Here is a 17,281-nt window from a genome sequence, read left to right on the forward strand (position 1 = left end):
GAAAATCATACCAGATCCTACCTTTGCCTGTGAGTGTAGAATTTTTCTTTTGCGTGTAACAGACAAAATAAAATACTTGACCCACTTGAATCCTTTCAAGAGACATTGCTACTGTAAGTATTACTATTCAATATAGGCCCTTCAGTACACGCAATAAACAGTCCATGTCTAAATCCATCTCTGTTTACAGCAAGAGACTTCAGAGAATACAGTGTTTAGCTTGGATATAATCACTGTTTAGTCTTAAAGCGATAACATGGGAGTGAATCAGGTGACATGCGACGCGACGTATGAACTTCGTTGTTGTACAGTCAGATTCAGATTTCTTAGCTCTATCGAATGAAAATTCAATCCTGGGTGCGCACAAGAAAGCCAGTAATACGAGACAATTTAAATAGGCAACACTGTCTCATTAGCACTGACCAATCAACATAAACCAGTTTAAACTAGTCCCCCTTCTAATTCTGAAAGAGCTCTAGCTTCAGTAAATCGGTTATGCCCCAGCGGGAGAATCAATTTAGAGAGGGGAGAGAAGTATGTGCAGAGGGGAGAAATGGAGCATTTTATATACTAGGATCCAGGTCCAAAGCTGTGACCACACTGAATACAACTATACAACCCCTCCAAACCGAAAATATTTTGACAGTAGACTCAACCTGATAGATTGGTTTCTGAATTCCAGTGAGTGAAAGAAAGAGAAAGAGGGTTTGTAACCGACTTTTTTTTTTAATAATCACATGTATTTCTATTTCAGATGCAATTAAATGCCATTTCAGTTACACGTTTTTTTCCACTTCTATATTTTTTCTTCAGACCCCCTTAAAAACGTATAAATGAAGTTTTACTAATTACACAGATATTAAAACTTTGTTCCCTTCCATTTCCACTGGTGATAAAGCCAGGGTACATGTGGTCCCTCTTCTAATGTACATATAAATTAATATTTTCTGACAAATTATTAATAATAACCAAAAGCAAAGAAAAATAGAAATAAGAAATAAATGTATTCGGCATTAAAAATGTTACTCACCCCTCCACTGTATTTTTGACCTGCTCTCTTCGCTTGTAACTTCTCTGCAAATTCTCCCATCACACAAGCTTTTGTCGGCGTGCCAATATCTGAGTGCGCGTCATCACCTGTCCAGTTGAAGCAATAACTTTTAAACACTTCATGGAAAACAATGCAAAAATGTCTAATGTATAATAATTTTCTATGTTCACAATGCATTTCTTACTGCCCATTTACATTATCAAAATTTCAAATTTCCCGCAATTTACACCAATCCTGAGCAGTTAATGAACTGCTTTGACAAAAAAAACCGCAACCATACCTTCCACCTAGCGTCAAGCTATCATTCATGGTATTGCATGTTCTTCAGTATTTGTGTGCGTATACGAGTTTAAATGAACGGCCTTACAACTAAACAATCATAAGCACAAAATGTAACAATTATCACCATATGCTCACGCACGCACACGTCCACATACATATAAACTCTACCAACAAACTTCCAGAGGTTGTTCAGGGATGTTAGCCGAGTGTTTTGATATAAGGAACCCACAGTCTTCGGTGTCTCATAACTGAGTAATTTATTAATGTGATAGACTGCATTATCACCATATCACATCTGACAAGTATATCATTACTAACAAACTACCAGGGAACGAATACCCAAGAGAATTAAGAAACAATGCAATAACCCTAAACAGATTACTGTGCAGCGATGCAGCACCTCATCACCACAAGTGTAGTGACGCACACGCTCCAACATCCTGGGGCATCTGCGACGTGGATACATACTGCAGATCTCAGCTTCGTAGCATGCCACGTTTATTGTGTAGTTCATAGTTTCGCGTTTTTCACTTTCTGCAGCGCGCTCCTTCCCAACCTAAACTGTGATGCCTGTTACTATTATTATTATTATTATTATTATTATTATTACGAAAGATTGACATGCGAGGATGCACTGTGAGGACCCGTTTTAGTAAGTCTGCTAGGGGTACAGAAACAGGTCAGTGGGCCTCAACTGTGATGCCTGTTATTATTATTATTATTATTATTATTATTATTACTGATAGAGTAGGATTTCACCTAGTGAAGTTTCCTTCATATACTCTAACGTAAGTGGCTTTACTCTCCAAGATTTACGTCACAAGGTCAGAAAGATTGTGCGTGACTGGCTGTAAGTGAGAAAGCTCTGCGTGAAATTAAAATAATAAATAAATATTTAGTATTCAGTATTTATTGCTACATACAATACAAAATAAATAAAATAACAAAAATAAAACACTCAAATGTAATTATTAAAAAAATTCTAAATACACTCAGAGGGGAAGGAAAAAAAATTAACAATCTATCTGTAGAGAAAAACTGTTTGACAACTTTGTTCAGGCGTTGTCTTGTTCACTGTGATTGCTATATTCCTTCAAGATATTATTGTAAACACACGGTTTGCATGAATAATATATTAAAATGTTCGTTATCTGGTAGTTTTTGTGAAAACATGGTAACAAGTGAAGACGCTCTGAAATCTGTGCAGAGATTAGACACGGCCACATCCATACCAAAATTCATGGAGCATTGTTGAAACGTGTAGAGCACCATTCCACAAACGATAAGTATGCAGTACAGCCAACCTATGTGTGACTACGCTCTTTCATGAAACATTTCTGTGAGCTGATGGAACAATTATTGTGATGTCACAATATAAAGTTGTAAAGTTATTGGAGGAATAGCACCTGGATCAGCATGTGTTCTTAGTTGGCATGGTGAACAAGAAACAAAAGAGAAACTGAAGGTGAAAAGGTGCAGACAACTTGGAGCTCTTCCTGTTCAACTATTTCTGCAGGGACAGTGAGTTAGTTAATATATTATTAAAGATTAGTGGGACAGCATCAGTGCGATGTATCATGGGAGTAAAAAGTGTCCCTGCCAGATTTTCAATCACTGTTCATTTACTTACAGTTAAGATCAAATGTAAACAAATTAACTTAAACTGAAAGAAAAGGGCTGGAGGGGGGGGGGAGAAACACGCACGCACACATACATACACATCTCTGTACACATATGCTAATAACAATGGTACACACAAACTACTAATATATGTAAGAACCACTAAATTAAAATATAAAGTCTGTTCAGAAAGTATCAAGCCATTAAAAAAAAAAGTCTACCTATGGCAATGGTGCCTTGAAACATCACACACCACTCAGCTGCTTCACAGCAGTTCCTTAATCTGTAATCTCCTCCTTTTCAACGACGATTTTAGTGCAGAAAAGCCAGAAGTTGCAGGAATCCAAATCTGAGCTGCCATGAGCAGATGCATTGTCATGAATTTTGCCATCAAAAGATCTTCCTTCAAAATCTCTGTAACAATAGTGAATAAAATCTCCAAATCTTTTAATTCTCGCACTATCAATTGAAATTTTCGTTAATTTCAACTGTCCCAATTATTGAAGGCCTTTCAGAATGTGTCCACACTTTCTATAAATTCCTGGTCAACTCTGAATTTATCTGGGCATCATTCAACAGCTCTCTATCAGTTCATAGTTTCTGCAGACAAATGCGTCAAGTTGAAAGTAAACTTGATGCAGAACTGCTATCTACTCACTTGCTTATTGTGAACGCGACAGCCACAACATGCAGAAGCCCCAAAGGAGATGCATGACTGGATACTTCCCAGACAGACATTGCATTTAAAACAACTTACTGAAGACGCATGCAATATGAATATTACTAAATGTTCCTTAAAGTAGAAAGATACAATCTTTTAAACAAATTATCAATGGGTAATGATGTCTCACTTTCCTCATTAGTGGTATTGTGTATTACGATGAGCTTTCTGAAATTTAGTTTCCAGGCTGTCGTATAACCAATATTACATTAATTAAATTACAATAACATAAATTATTAATAATAATAATAATAATAATGGGTAAACTATTTTTTATAAACAATAGCTGCATATGTACACAGCTATGTCAATATTCAAGTGAATGAAACAAGCATTAAAACAATACTGTACTTGTAGCTACTTATGATTTTTATTTCAGACATTTTATGTTCCACTTACATATTGTATCTTTCTGTTATAAATATATTTTGAAGGTGGTCTTAGGATGTCATTTTCTACGTCCCTTCAAATATAAACCAAGATTTTCATATAAGATACACAGAAAACAAAGTCATTGAAAATGCCAAGAGTAGCAACATATCTATAGCTTTACATGTAACAGTCGCTTGGTGGTGCAGCACATGGACTGTCAGGTTTCTTTGGGATGCTGCTCTCCCTGGTCATCTGTAGCATGCAATCTAAGTTTTACTTCCCCATCCCCTACAATATTTGAAACTGAATTTCATCTCTCACCTTCATCACCACTATTCCTATCCCTGAGCTCTGGTCGAGATTCCCTGATTAGTGCAGCAACCAAATGGCATCGCTTAGCTCTTGGACCCAACGCTCGCAATCGCTTACATTCCACTGCAGCAGCAAAGCCACGCTCAACAGTACAAACAGCTTCAACAGCATGCAGTACAGACAACTTGACAGTGCAAAGACAATGTTAAAATGCTAAGAAAATGTCATCTTTCAGCAAGACAGAGGGAGCTGCAAACTACTGTCTGGTGGTGCAACAAGGAACAACAGATGTGTTAATGTTTTGTTGCTATGATGTAGCAATGTCATGGAATATGCTAGGACAGTGCAGCATGCCTCCAGACGGCAGTTCGAGTCATCAAAGATGATGTAGTCAGCAAAGGAAGTTGAAAGTTCCTTAGCTAGAACAATACTTTTCATTAAAGGGGGCGACTCTGAACATGCTGACTGCCCTGTATGAACGAGTCTAATGTCTACAAACTTCAGTCCCAGCAAGTCTATAACTTTCAGAACTACGTCACTAACTGGCATTTTTATGTTCAATCTCACTGCAATACGGAATCATTTTCTTAAATCTCATCTCTGGATTATTTTACATTCTAAGAGCTATTCCATTGCACATTAGACATTTCATGATGCTGTGGATGTCGAAACACAGCTTCCCAGATGCTTTGCCAAAACACGGTACCACAATGGAGACACCCTCCTCTCTTTTTCCATAATCAACAAACTTAGACACCTAATGCAAGCTTAATTAAAAATTGTAATAAAGTAAAATTACAATGGAGCAACAGTCTGTCCCACTGCTAGCTCTGAACATGCTAGTTTAGAATCTTATGTAAAGTATTTCGACTCTTTGGAGATGTTAATTGAGGGAAACTTGAAATTACACCAACATATTATGTTTAATATTAAGTAGCGGGAGGTACGCAGGTTGGTGTGGAGAGCATAGTAAGTAAGCAGGAACACTATCATTGCATTCTTACCTAGAAATATTCTCTCATCGAAGTCTCCCTCACTCAGAACGTACTCTTCGTATGCTCTGCTAACAGCTTTGTAGTTGTAGTCGAAACGTCCTTGCTCCAGAATCCCACTCAGATTAGAACTTTCGCCTTTCAATACCTACAAAGAGAGGCTACATCACTATTCTGTAGAAAAGTCGACGAACTTACTGAAATGAAATGCAAATAAGAATAAAATATTTTGAATTAGGGATGAGCAGGGTCCGTCTATGCTTATCTACTTTAATATTAAATGTTAAAATACTTATCACATTTTATTAGCTTGAGCGTTTTCGGCTTGAATAAGCCATCTTCAGGAAATTATGCCTGAGAATACACATGAACATGCGTGTTATGTAGTGCAATGTGAATTACGAGCCTCTACTATAAACAATTGCAGACTCAAAATAATTAAAATATGGATAAAATAAAAAGCTATATAAGCTGTGGTCAATAAAATATTAAAATATAAAATGCTGTCCTGAGTTGCAATTTGCTGACAAGCTCCAGTGATGTCTGGTGGTCTCTCTCTCTACAGCGCTCTATGTTAAAGTCCCGAGCACTAATTATAAATCATTCTATGTACTAACATTGTATCATTAATGTTCTTGGTAAGCGTACACCATTTGCCATAATTTACACTTGCACTCAATTCACAACATTTCCTCAAATGTGCTAAGGGGAATTCGACTGTATTAACTATGATATCGATTATCAATCCTCAGAAGCATAACGACAAAAAGCACAAAGAAGCAATTGATGCCATCAAGGCTTTTGCATTTTAATCACTTACTCCAGTGTCAAACAGCCTCTTGATGTGCGTCTTCCAAGAATACTCCTTTATCCCCATAGCTTCCACAGAGATGCCGTCATGCTTCTTGCACAGCTGGTTTATGATGCAAGGTGCTTGAGAAGGCGGTGTGTAGTCCTGATCCCAGAAGTTCGCAGGCAGTCCTAAAAACAGCACAAATTAAAGTAAGTAAGTAAGTGTGTGTGTATTTTTTACTAGCAAACTTCTTGAGGTAATTAGCAGCATCAAGACTTTTCGTAAATCTTTCATAAAGGAACAACTTTGGTTTATGAATGATTGGTTACCAGGAAATTTAGGATTGAGAATGTCTCGTCGATCTGCCAGGATGGCGTTGGCAAACATCAGGTCGCAGCAGGCCAGCAGCAAGTGGTACGAGTTGACCAGGTCATCGCTCACACCTGGAAACTTGCCCTTCACACACACGAACAGGGTCCAGCAGAAGTCAAACACCTTGGCTGCGGTGCATGGCATGCTTCTGTGAACAAAGGAATGCCAGTACATTCCAAAAACAAAGCAGACCTGCCTAGTTTCCATTGTTCTGTGCTCTGCACTACATACTAACACGTGAACATGCTGCACTGCTTGGCATGGTCTAAGTTAAAGTGCTTACCAACTCCAACTCTTGACTCTTTATTTCTACTCTATTTGTGTTTACAGTCCAAATAAATTAAAGTTTTCTGGCAATAGTAATCACTTTGATGTTTTCATACATTTGGACCTAATTACTACAACATCTGAGAGCCACCGATACAGTTGGCACGTTTCCTGCTGCACTTGAGTGCGGATTCAATTCCTACCTGTGCTGATTACGTGGCCGGGATTTTCTCAAGGCTTTCCCACAACCATAAGACAAATGTCAGAATAATCTATGGGGAATCTTCATCCTCAACTCGCGAAATACCATCTCACTATCACCAATTCCACCAACACTAAATACTCTAGTAGTTGATATAGCATCGTTAAATAATCAAATAAAAAATTATCTGGGCATGAAACAGAACATGTACCGTATTTAAACCATATATTGTTTCATTAGCACTATTAATACCGACAAAGAAATCGTGAAACTGTCGTCACCATTATTCCTATAATAGTGTCTCAGTACGTGTAAGGTTGCCATTGCTCAAATATGTTCAAATAACATATCATTAAGATATTTTATCAATGCCAACATCGGAGTTTGTACACTTCTAGTCTTTTTGTTCCGTCTCCACAAACGTGCCGAGCAATAAACATCTAAGCATACAGCACAGTGGAGTAAAGCCGGTACAGTTGTAACACGTGAATGAAGCCTGCCCTAACTGAAAGGGTTCAGGAGAAATTTATTGCTTCATTTCCCTTATAATCAAAATTCAACTCTGTCATCAGTGTAACGAATTCACTCTATGTACTCTTCCCTTCAGAAATTGAATTCGCTACACTGCCACTAGCAACTCTAGTCTTGGGTGAACTCAAGCAACCCACCCATTTACACGGAATAAAGCTCTGTACACTTACACAGCACTCAAAGAATAACAGAAATATCAAATGCGCTACTTCTTTACATTTCTTGAATTTAACAAGGTTTAAGCCGTATCAGTTTCTTCAGTCTGTGGAACCTGAATTACTGTATTCATTCCAAGACTCCATCACACTTAAAGATGTCGTAATTTTTTTTAGTAGTAGTATTTTAGTAGATTATTTTACGACGCTTTATCGACATCTTAGGTTATTTAGCGTCTGAATGAGAAGGTGATAATGCCGGTGAAATGAGTCCGGGGTCCAACACTGTAAGTTACCCAGCATTTGCTCATATTGGGTTGAGGGAAAACCCCAGAAAAAACCTCAATCAGGTAACTTGTCCCGACTGGGAATCGAACCCGGGCCACCTGGTTTCGCGGCTAGACGTGCTAACCATTACTCCACAGGCGTGGACTGTCGTAATTTTCAAGAGACAAATAAATGCATGACTTATTGGGGCTTGTAGTCGCGGAAAACGCTCCAGACGTGAATTCAGAGACTCGATCTTCTTCTGGCAGCAGCAGTTTGAACCCAATTAGAGAGAGAGCACGACTATCGAAATTGTAAGCTGCGAGTAATAAATTTGCAATAAATAGGCTACCGACTTTGAGTACAGAGAGTTCCTATGCTGACCGGTCCCACTCCAATAAAATCTGTAGTTGGAGCTTCCTGAGGACATCACTACATAGGAGCTCTCTGTATTACTACACAAATGTGTCTTGTTTCCTGCTCATTTTTAGATAATCGCATATACATTCTCTTCAGTTTTTCAATTACATAAAAAAAGGCGAAATTGGGTTTTATATGAAAATCTGACACCTTACTGACCGCTGTTTCCTTGATCGTGGTTGCCGCAACTGGTCATCAGCCGGGTTGTGAAACATGTCAACAAAGATTGGCTGGTACTTCTTGAATATCACCATGGACACTGCAAAGTTACGTTCTAGTCTGTCAATCTTGCTGCGAAATTCTGGGGGCATGTTCGCCATATCTGCCCATTTCTTACTCTTGCTGAAGAACTGGATCAGACTAAAATGCAATTTCCACATTAGAATAATTTCAATTACAAAATCTCACACTTAAAACATAAATTTGATATCTCCCCACATACCAAGAAAAATAAGTGAATAAAAACGTATAGTATGTACATGTATCCCATAAAATACTGAAGACATGTACAGCCTTAGACACAAGAAATGACAGCTCTTCTGTAGCGTGAATTCGAGCAGTGCCTGGTTCACACGGCTAGGGAAAGGATGTTCATTTTGCACCTAATTTATATATCTTCGTTATAGATTATTCATAACACTTGACCTATAAGGAGACAGAAAAACAAACAAACGAAACAAAGGAAAAACAGAGCAGAGTCATGCATAAGAAATTTCTTCAGGTGTAAACCTAAGCTCTCTCGGAATCAACTGAAGTCTTCCGAAGGGGACTTGGAGTATGGCAGCTGGTCATTTTGTGTCTAAAACTGTACATCTATTTAAACCATTTGTTAAAATTACATTTGTAACATTTTTTACACACTAAAACATGTTTCGTTACAGAAAAATAGCATGAAAATAAAGTACAACCATAGAAATTCTATTACTACTCCACTTGCAGGATACACAATCATCCAATTTAACCAAGTTAATTCTTTAAGCTTGTGTGTGCGTGTGTGTGTGTGTGTGTGTGTGTGTGTGTGTGTGTGTCGCATGGCTAGCTTGATAAATTGCAGATCAATAGTTTCCTTATATTCCAATACAACCTGCAGATGTTTTTTAAACACGTGAGATAGATAGATAGATAGAACTTTATTGTCGAAGGCATAATATATGCATAGACATGGTCAAATATATACAATTAAATTCAATTTAAAATAAGTCAAATACAAAAAACATTATTCATTTCGAGGGCCCATGCGCACTAGATCTCATTTTCCGCACTGAAGTAAGTGACGTTACTCATGTCAGTACTCACGTGCCTCCTAGCTGGTACCAAATGGCAAAATGCATTCCCATACAAAAAGTTTAGGACTACACAAACAGTACTATTTCACATAATTATAACATAAACTATTATTTTAACAGTAAATAACTTACAACGTTCTACACCCAAAGAGTGCTAGATAAATGCTGTGCTCCAGACGAGTTACCGTCCATTTAGCACGGCAAAAAACACTCAGCACTGATTTCATTGATTTTCAGGACTCGCTGTTTGCCAAGAACTGAATAGCAGATATCCTGTACGTAAGTTAAGAGAGGGCAGTGTATGTACAAGGGCTATTCATAAACCAACTTCTGTTTTATTGTAACAAAAATGGCCATGTGGTTACAAGACTTGTATGCGACCGTTTGAAACTAGAAACTTTTCTTTACTTTTCTAACTAGTTTCCGGCTAAATTGGAACACTTATCATAGCATTTAACGAGATTTTTAATACATACACTCAAACAGTGTAATACACAAGCCCTACCTGTTAACAAATAATGACCAGGGCTTCATTATCAGCATTACGATTAGTGACATTTTTCATGGGTTTTTACTTTAAGTAAATGATCTTTGTTGTGAAAAATAATGTTATTAATTAGTCAAACATAACTTCTATAGCCGATAGAGGCAATACCTTTTGTCATAAACAATTTTATGTTTAATGGTTGGTTAAAAACACAAATCAGTAAAGAGGAGGTCCTTCTCTTGAGTTGACAATTTAAACCTAAATTAGTTATTAGGGAAGATATTTTTCCTATCGTAAAAGGTGATGATGCTTTTCGTTCGTGTTCTCCAAGAAATTTCGAATCTTACCAATGATGTTTAACCGCAATATATCCATACCATACTGTCAGTGTTCCAGCTCCAGATCAACGGAGATGAAGAGACAAGGCGGATTTCTCAGGGAAAAGAGAGGGACATAATTCACACTTTCCAAATGAGGTTCAGGAAAGAAGTGTAGCTTTATTTACAATTGTTGTGACTGTTATTTTCTTGAATATGAATGAAGACAGTGTAGAAGAAATTGCATCATTATCTTCGGGATTTAAAATAACTAATTACCTTTCATTAATAATTATACACAGGTATTGAACGAAAAAAAAAAAAAAAAACACTTGAAACCAATTTTCAGAAAAAGTAAAAAGTGGCGATGAAGAGTTAAGTCTAAAATTGAAAAGTTTACTGCTATGGAGTAACAGTGCATCTGAATATAAAACGACCAGACCCAAGTTCAAATCCTGGTTGGGGTTTTCCCTCAACCAATTGAAGCAAAAATGTTGGGTAACTTTCGGCACTGGACCTCGGACTCATTTCGCCATCAATAATTCACATATCATCATCATGCATACAATAGCCCGAGTCCAGTTAACAGTGTGGCGTGCTGTATTTGTACAAGGACACTGCCGTTCGGCTATTCAATCATTCATAGAATAGGAGTGGTGAGCACAATAAGTCTCACGCTGCAGTGAAGCTGGCAGGTTTCTCTTCCATAAGAGGAGTAAGGCCTAGGACTCTAGGTTAAAAAGATAAAATGTAAGGTGAGTTGTTATTATTATTAGTAGTACTAGTAGTAGTAGCAGTGGTACTGTAATAATAGTAGTGGAAGTAGCAACAGCAGTAGTTGTATTAGCAGTAATATTGTGTTATGTGTTATTCTTTTGTATGCCTAACTTATATGGAGTTGAAGGTATGATTTTCAACTTTTCAGACTGCAACTTTTCAGACCGCACTTCTCGTCTTTGAAATTGAACTTAACATTGTCATAAATTAATGCTGGATGTTTATTTAACACACAATTTAGTAATTCAACTTAATAAAGAAGAAAAATATAACTCTTTAGACACAAGGATATGGCAGACCGTCTATTTACGGGATGGCAGGACTGCTGTGTTCCTGTATTACAGTCTTGCCACAAGGCTATCATCCAGCCTCTATCTTACTTAATACCTGTTACAAGATTCTTGAGCTCATCTTTAGAACTGTTCACATCAATTCCCTCCATAAACTTTATAAGAATTGCTGTATAGTACAATTCCTACATGATATTTGAGGACAGCCTCTGCCCCTTATCGATCGGTATTTTCAGACTCACCTCAGTTTGCAGAGCCTCAGCAGGCGAGTCAGACTGACACAGTTTCCTTCCACCATGGCGCCGGATCGTCCCACAGTGGGCGTGGACGACTTCCGGCACGCAACATACAACGCACAGCCCAACCAATGGAGCTGGTCGCCCTGCAACAGCCATTCCGGCACATTCTTAACGATCCTGCAGGTCTCCACACATTCTATCAGAAACTCTTCCACTATCACAGGCCTATAACAATATCAGTTCACAAACCAGAGAACTTGTGTGAGTGATGGCCTACCAAATTTATCTGTAGCCTTTTCAATTAGGATAAGGATTCTTTCAGATGCTCTAAATCTGTAACGTTTTTATCAAAGTTAAAAAATTCAGTGCCTTCAGGCAGATCTGAACCACATTACGCTGGGTTCAATGCCAGCAACGACTCTGCTGGCATGGCTGGCACACCTACAATGTTCCTGTAGGAGAATCTGTTTATATTTAAATTGCACAAATTACTTATCATAAATAAAGTTTTATAGACAAAATCCTCTTTATGACAGAAAGGCCTTCAAATTATGTTTCGCTGTTAGTTCCATCAGTTCTGGACAGCAAGGTGTACAGTACAGTAGAGCAAGAGCTTCATCTTCCGACAAGTTGGCGATGACAGCACTCATAGTGGTGTGGAATGACAACAATAGCAGGTAAGCCACGTGTTCAGCATCTAATATCGAACCCTTGGTTGAAACTACTGCTGTCACATATTACTACTGGAAAACTGAGAAAGATTCATGCACTGGCTTGACGAAGTTGAAGAAAAAGCAATGTGAAACAACACTCCTTCAAGCAATTGAAACTCTTACGGAAAACCCTGAAATAGGCTAATTTAGTTACCACGTTCATAACAGTAAGTGTCAACATAAATAATTTCGTCAAATAAAGGAAACCTTGCCTGTGGGACATGTTGTCATGGGTGAGGATTACACAATTAAGCATCAGCATGAAATTTTGCAAGCTTACTGGAATTGTGATTCAGTAATAGTTTTCACTGCCATGCCATACAACGAGTGCTGTAATACTCCCTCTACATCCTGTCAGATCACTTACTCGTGAAGATGTACTCTAGCCAAATCACAAGAGGGAAAGCTTCAAGTTATTTGCTACAGAGTGACAGACTAAGCAAAAACAATATTCTGTCTTCCAGAGTACGAAGACAGAACTGTGGTTGATTTAGACGTGGTTATTAAGGAAGTACCTATCCCCATCCAAGCCTATGTTTTCATTTTCATTCAGTGAAAATATACACAGGTCATTTGATGTCTTCATTTACAATGGTGAACCTGCATATAATTGGAATATATCAGTCCCCTAACTGCCCATTGTGCAACTCAAACCAAGAAATGGATTCAGAACACCTCAAAATCTGTGCTTCAGTGCCTGACCATGATAATATCTTTGAAAAATATTGGAGTGCAAGAGGTCGAATGACTTTATTGTCAAACACCTGGCATTAGAAAACAACAACATTGGTGAATGAATATGTCCTGTGACTAACATGACCTCATTCCACATTTCCCGCTCTAATACTTTAACAAAGAGTAATAAATTAATGAACGATGTCTCATTTTGTTTTGCAATGACAGTACTTCTGCACAAAATTGCAGTCCTGCCTTTATGATGACTGCTGCGAATCAGAGGATAGAAAATGATCTTTATATCATGTCAACATTTCTTGATCCTGTGACTACACTGCATTTTATTATTGTTTAGGTAATTATTTACTTCTGTGCCAAATTGAACGTTGGTCAGTATGGCGAACATCATCGAGGATCAGTGACAGGTTAGGTTTGGTTTGGTTTGTTTTGTTCAGGTTTTTGGTATGCCTACCAAAGAAGTATTAATATGTAAGGCAGATCAAAAGCCTGAACAAACCAAACCTAACTTGTCACTGATCCTCGATGATGTTCGCTATACTGAACAATGTTCAATTTGGCACAGAAGTAAATAATTATCGTACCATTGTTTATTCAGGAAAATATTTTATTGAATTAATATGGAATTAATAGCAGGATTTCAGGTGTATAATTCTGAAAAAAACTGGACATTTGGCCTATATTTTTATTAGTTTTAGATATGCTACAATATTCTGAATGCCCTGTGACTAACATAACCCTTATTGTGAAATGACCCTCCAACAAGATAAAGGAATATAATTATAAGTAGGCTAGTTGAATTAAAGTACACTGCATAGAGAACGGTACATAACACCAAACTAACAATATACGGTAATTCAGTCGAAACAAACCAATTAAAATGTAGGTAGCCTATATTCTATGCAAAATATATTTAACGAAACTTCGTGGTACCTACCACAGAATGAATCATGGAATATATAATTAAATTTTACTGAACAAGAAAAACTGGTATTTTAAGACATTTACACAAATTTAAAACCTTAAAATCGAGTTGCAACAAGAATTGTAAGTCCACAAATTAAAATTATGGTGTCAATAGAAATTTTACAGGAGTGCAACCAAAACCAATTTTTGAGGAATTAAATGAAAATATGTTTATTGCATTATGGGCGTGAACGTAACACTAATACTGTAACAAAAAAGGAGCAGTTTGTCGTCCTTAACCCGAACACTTATATCCTGATCTTATTTACAACATAATTTAAGTATTTCTAAGGAAAAAATGTGTAAAAATCAATTCCATAAATAGAGAAACGGGAAATTTACATCAGATAGTCGTGATGCTTTCCAAGATCATGATCATAATTCGTTCCTTTAAATTGCAATCTATTAGGCATTGTACATAAAAAAAATCCTGCTCTTAGTTTATATTAAAATAGAAATTAACATCTCAAATTCTGGATTCGTTACGGGTAATTAATTATAGCACTCTGTTGTGGATATTTTGACTTGCTATTAACCTAGTACTTACTTCCAAAGTATAATTTTGTCGTATAGTTTCGTAACTTTGCCATGCTTCATCAGCCGCATCTTTATCCATATTTAAATTTCCGCACAAATCTTGGTGTCTCTTGAATATATCATCATCGGCATCGTCCAATAACCCCATTTTCGTAGATTTAAAACCTTCACAAAGGCACAGCGATCCTTCCTGAAATCACCAACCAAGCATTTACGACATCCAGGTCTCTAGTGGCGGGAAAGCAGACCTTATCACTACTCGATATGAAATGAAGTTTAAGATATTTATTTTAAAAAGAAAAACAGTTATAATTTCTATAAATATTAAATATAGTACCAGTCTATTTTATTTTACCACTTCTCATAACATTTTTTCAATCCAATAATAAACTCGGTAAATTATGAAAATTAAGACATGCGCGCTATAGCGCGCCAAATAAAATTGATTAAAATATTCTATTATTTCTAATTTTGCCCCAAAATACTGTAATCCTCTACAGTATAAAAGTCTCATTTCTTTATAAAGGCATAGACCAGACTAAAGTATTAAAAAAATTGTGGAGTTTGACTTTATTTCTATGCATAAAAATAAGCGCGCCAAATTAAGTAGGTTAATAGGAACTACTTTCCGCGGGAAACCAATTGTGCGATATTAAAAAAAAAGATATTCCTTTATCATTTATAATAAATTTTCGAATTCTTTTTTATACCTTTGTTTTAAATATTACTTTTTTAGATTTTATTTTGTAGTATTTAATTTATAAAATAAATATAAACCGAAATGTAATCACTATAAAGTGACAAATTTTGTATAGTAGGGAAATTTGTAATTTTATGTTGTCATTTTAGTCATTGAAACAATTGAAACATCAAGAGCGACATGAGTTAGAAAGAGAGATTATAGAGTGGCCAAGTTGTCCTGTACAGCGCTCCTTGCAGTGACGTCGCGATGTATACTATATAACGTCTTTGCGCGAAACACGGCAGAAATGAAATAAGCGCCTACCGTTGTAAAAATTCGTCTGCTTACAACGTTGTGTATATCAGTGATCTCAACATAAAGCTCAATGGTGTTTATGGAGATAATAAGTCCATTACTAGTGAACCATTTGGTTTATCGTTTGTCTTCGAAATAGACCTACTTTTTATAAGTTACAGCTCATCGTCGTCTTGTATAAACAGGAAGGACACAAGGAGCAGAAATAAAGAATATTACACAATTTTGAAAGCACTCTAAAACATACAAGATTTTTTCTTCAGACAATATATTAATTACATATTAAATGAAAGGAAAAAAACATTTTTCAATAATAATAATAATAATAATAATAATAATAATAATAATAATAATAATAATAATAATACACTGCATGCAATTACTTATGCATGAAGTATATAGAACAGAGAAACCTACACTTTTCCTTTAGAAAACAAAGATTTGTTATATAAATCAGTGGGTAAAAAATACGACAAGGGTTAAATGGCATCGTACGAAACACAACTTCCTATACTCTTCACATTTCAGAAGACAAATATATGTACATGACAAACAATAGGAGGCGGTTGTTGACGAGGCAGTACAAACAATTGCTGATTTTCCTGCACATTTACAGAAGAACATGAACTCCAGATCCTCACCTACAAAACGTAAAGCTTATGATATAATGAAGACAATGTTAATTTCATTTTTTTTTTTCAGAAAATGCAGTTCACCAAAACTACAATAAACAATTTAGGGACTTGAACAATAGGTTGTGTGAAACTGCATCATAAATTATAAACAAGTGTTTTGATGGAGTACACCATTTGTCTCGTTTCATATTTATTACCCACCAGTTCCTTTTTTTTTTTTTTTCAAAGGAAATCTGGAAGAAAAGAAAAATACTGTACACACAGCATGGTATGCCGGACTTTGTTACACATTTACGCATGAAAAAAAATGCTACTAACTGACAAAACTATGGACTCAACTTAATAAAATTTACCTGAAAATATGATATATCAGTTGTCTTTTTTCTTTTGATATTGCAGTTATATGAGGCGTTCACAGCTAAAGTGGATCAAGTCCATGAGACGTAGTTTTGAGATAATAGGACTTAAAGTTAACTTGCTATAGTGGATTATTTAATTTCACTAGCAATAATTTTATTGCTCTATTCTCAAATTCTAAATTTATAAAATATAAACAATTGTGATGTTAAATGATGCCAAAGACGTTATATAGTATACAACGCTTTGGTGACTTGATCCACTATGGCTCTTAATAACACTGAACAACTAATTTTTACTTTTTGTCTTGCTGCGAAATAAAAATAGGTGAATATTACTAATATGTGTGCCCTAAATCTGAATATAAAATCCAAATTTCCCCATCACATACCATTTTCCGGGGAAAATGAATTGAATTTTTTAAGACAAAACTTACTTGTTTTTAATTTTTCACTGCTACTGATAAAATTACAACAGACTGGAGATTCAAAATTCCTCATAATACTTACAAAATGTGTACTGGCTACAAAAATGATGTTACATAATTTAAAACACAACAACAATAAAATTATTTCATGCGTATAATGAGAAAAATCTCGGAATTTGAACCTACATTTAAAATAATTTTCT

At 36.2% G+C, this 17,281-nt stretch overlaps 1 protein-coding gene across 5 annotated transcripts in view; it reads right to left on the reverse strand.

Moving 5' to 3' along the window:
- The window catches only part of LOC138695141 (retinoblastoma-like protein 1), a 58,666-nt gene extending 43,650 nt beyond the window's left edge, over nucleotides 1-15,016 (reverse strand). For 3 of the 5 annotated variants that reach the window (XM_069819571.1, XM_069819568.1, XM_069819570.1), the window contains exons 1-8: nucleotides 14,673-14,897; nucleotides 11,757-11,896; nucleotides 8,517-8,717; nucleotides 6,473-6,663; nucleotides 6,171-6,331; nucleotides 5,363-5,498; nucleotides 4,368-4,481; nucleotides 1,031-1,137 (exon numbers count right to left, since the gene is read on the reverse strand). In XM_069819571.1, the coding sequence (XP_069675672.1) occupies nucleotides 1,031-1,137; nucleotides 4,368-4,481; nucleotides 5,363-5,498; nucleotides 6,171-6,331; nucleotides 6,473-6,663; nucleotides 8,517-8,717; nucleotides 11,757-11,896; nucleotides 14,673-14,810 (1,188 nt within the window). In that variant the 5' untranslated portion in view covers nucleotides 14,811-14,897. Of the gene's footprint in view, nucleotides 1-1,030; nucleotides 1,138-4,367; nucleotides 4,482-5,362; nucleotides 5,499-6,170; nucleotides 6,332-6,472; nucleotides 6,664-8,516; nucleotides 8,718-11,756; nucleotides 11,897-14,672; nucleotides 14,898-14,999 lie in introns of those variants that run through there. The other 2 variants (XM_069819569.1, XM_069819572.1) reach the window with 2 other exon arrangements.
- Nucleotides 15,017-17,281: the final 2,265 nt, after the last annotated feature.

This window comes from Periplaneta americana, chromosome 2 (genome assembly GCF_040183065.1).
Source record: "Periplaneta americana isolate PAMFEO1 chromosome 2, P.americana_PAMFEO1_priV1, whole genome shotgun sequence".
NCBI classification, from domain to species: Eukaryota; Metazoa; Arthropoda; class Insecta; order Blattodea; family Blattidae; genus Periplaneta; species Periplaneta americana.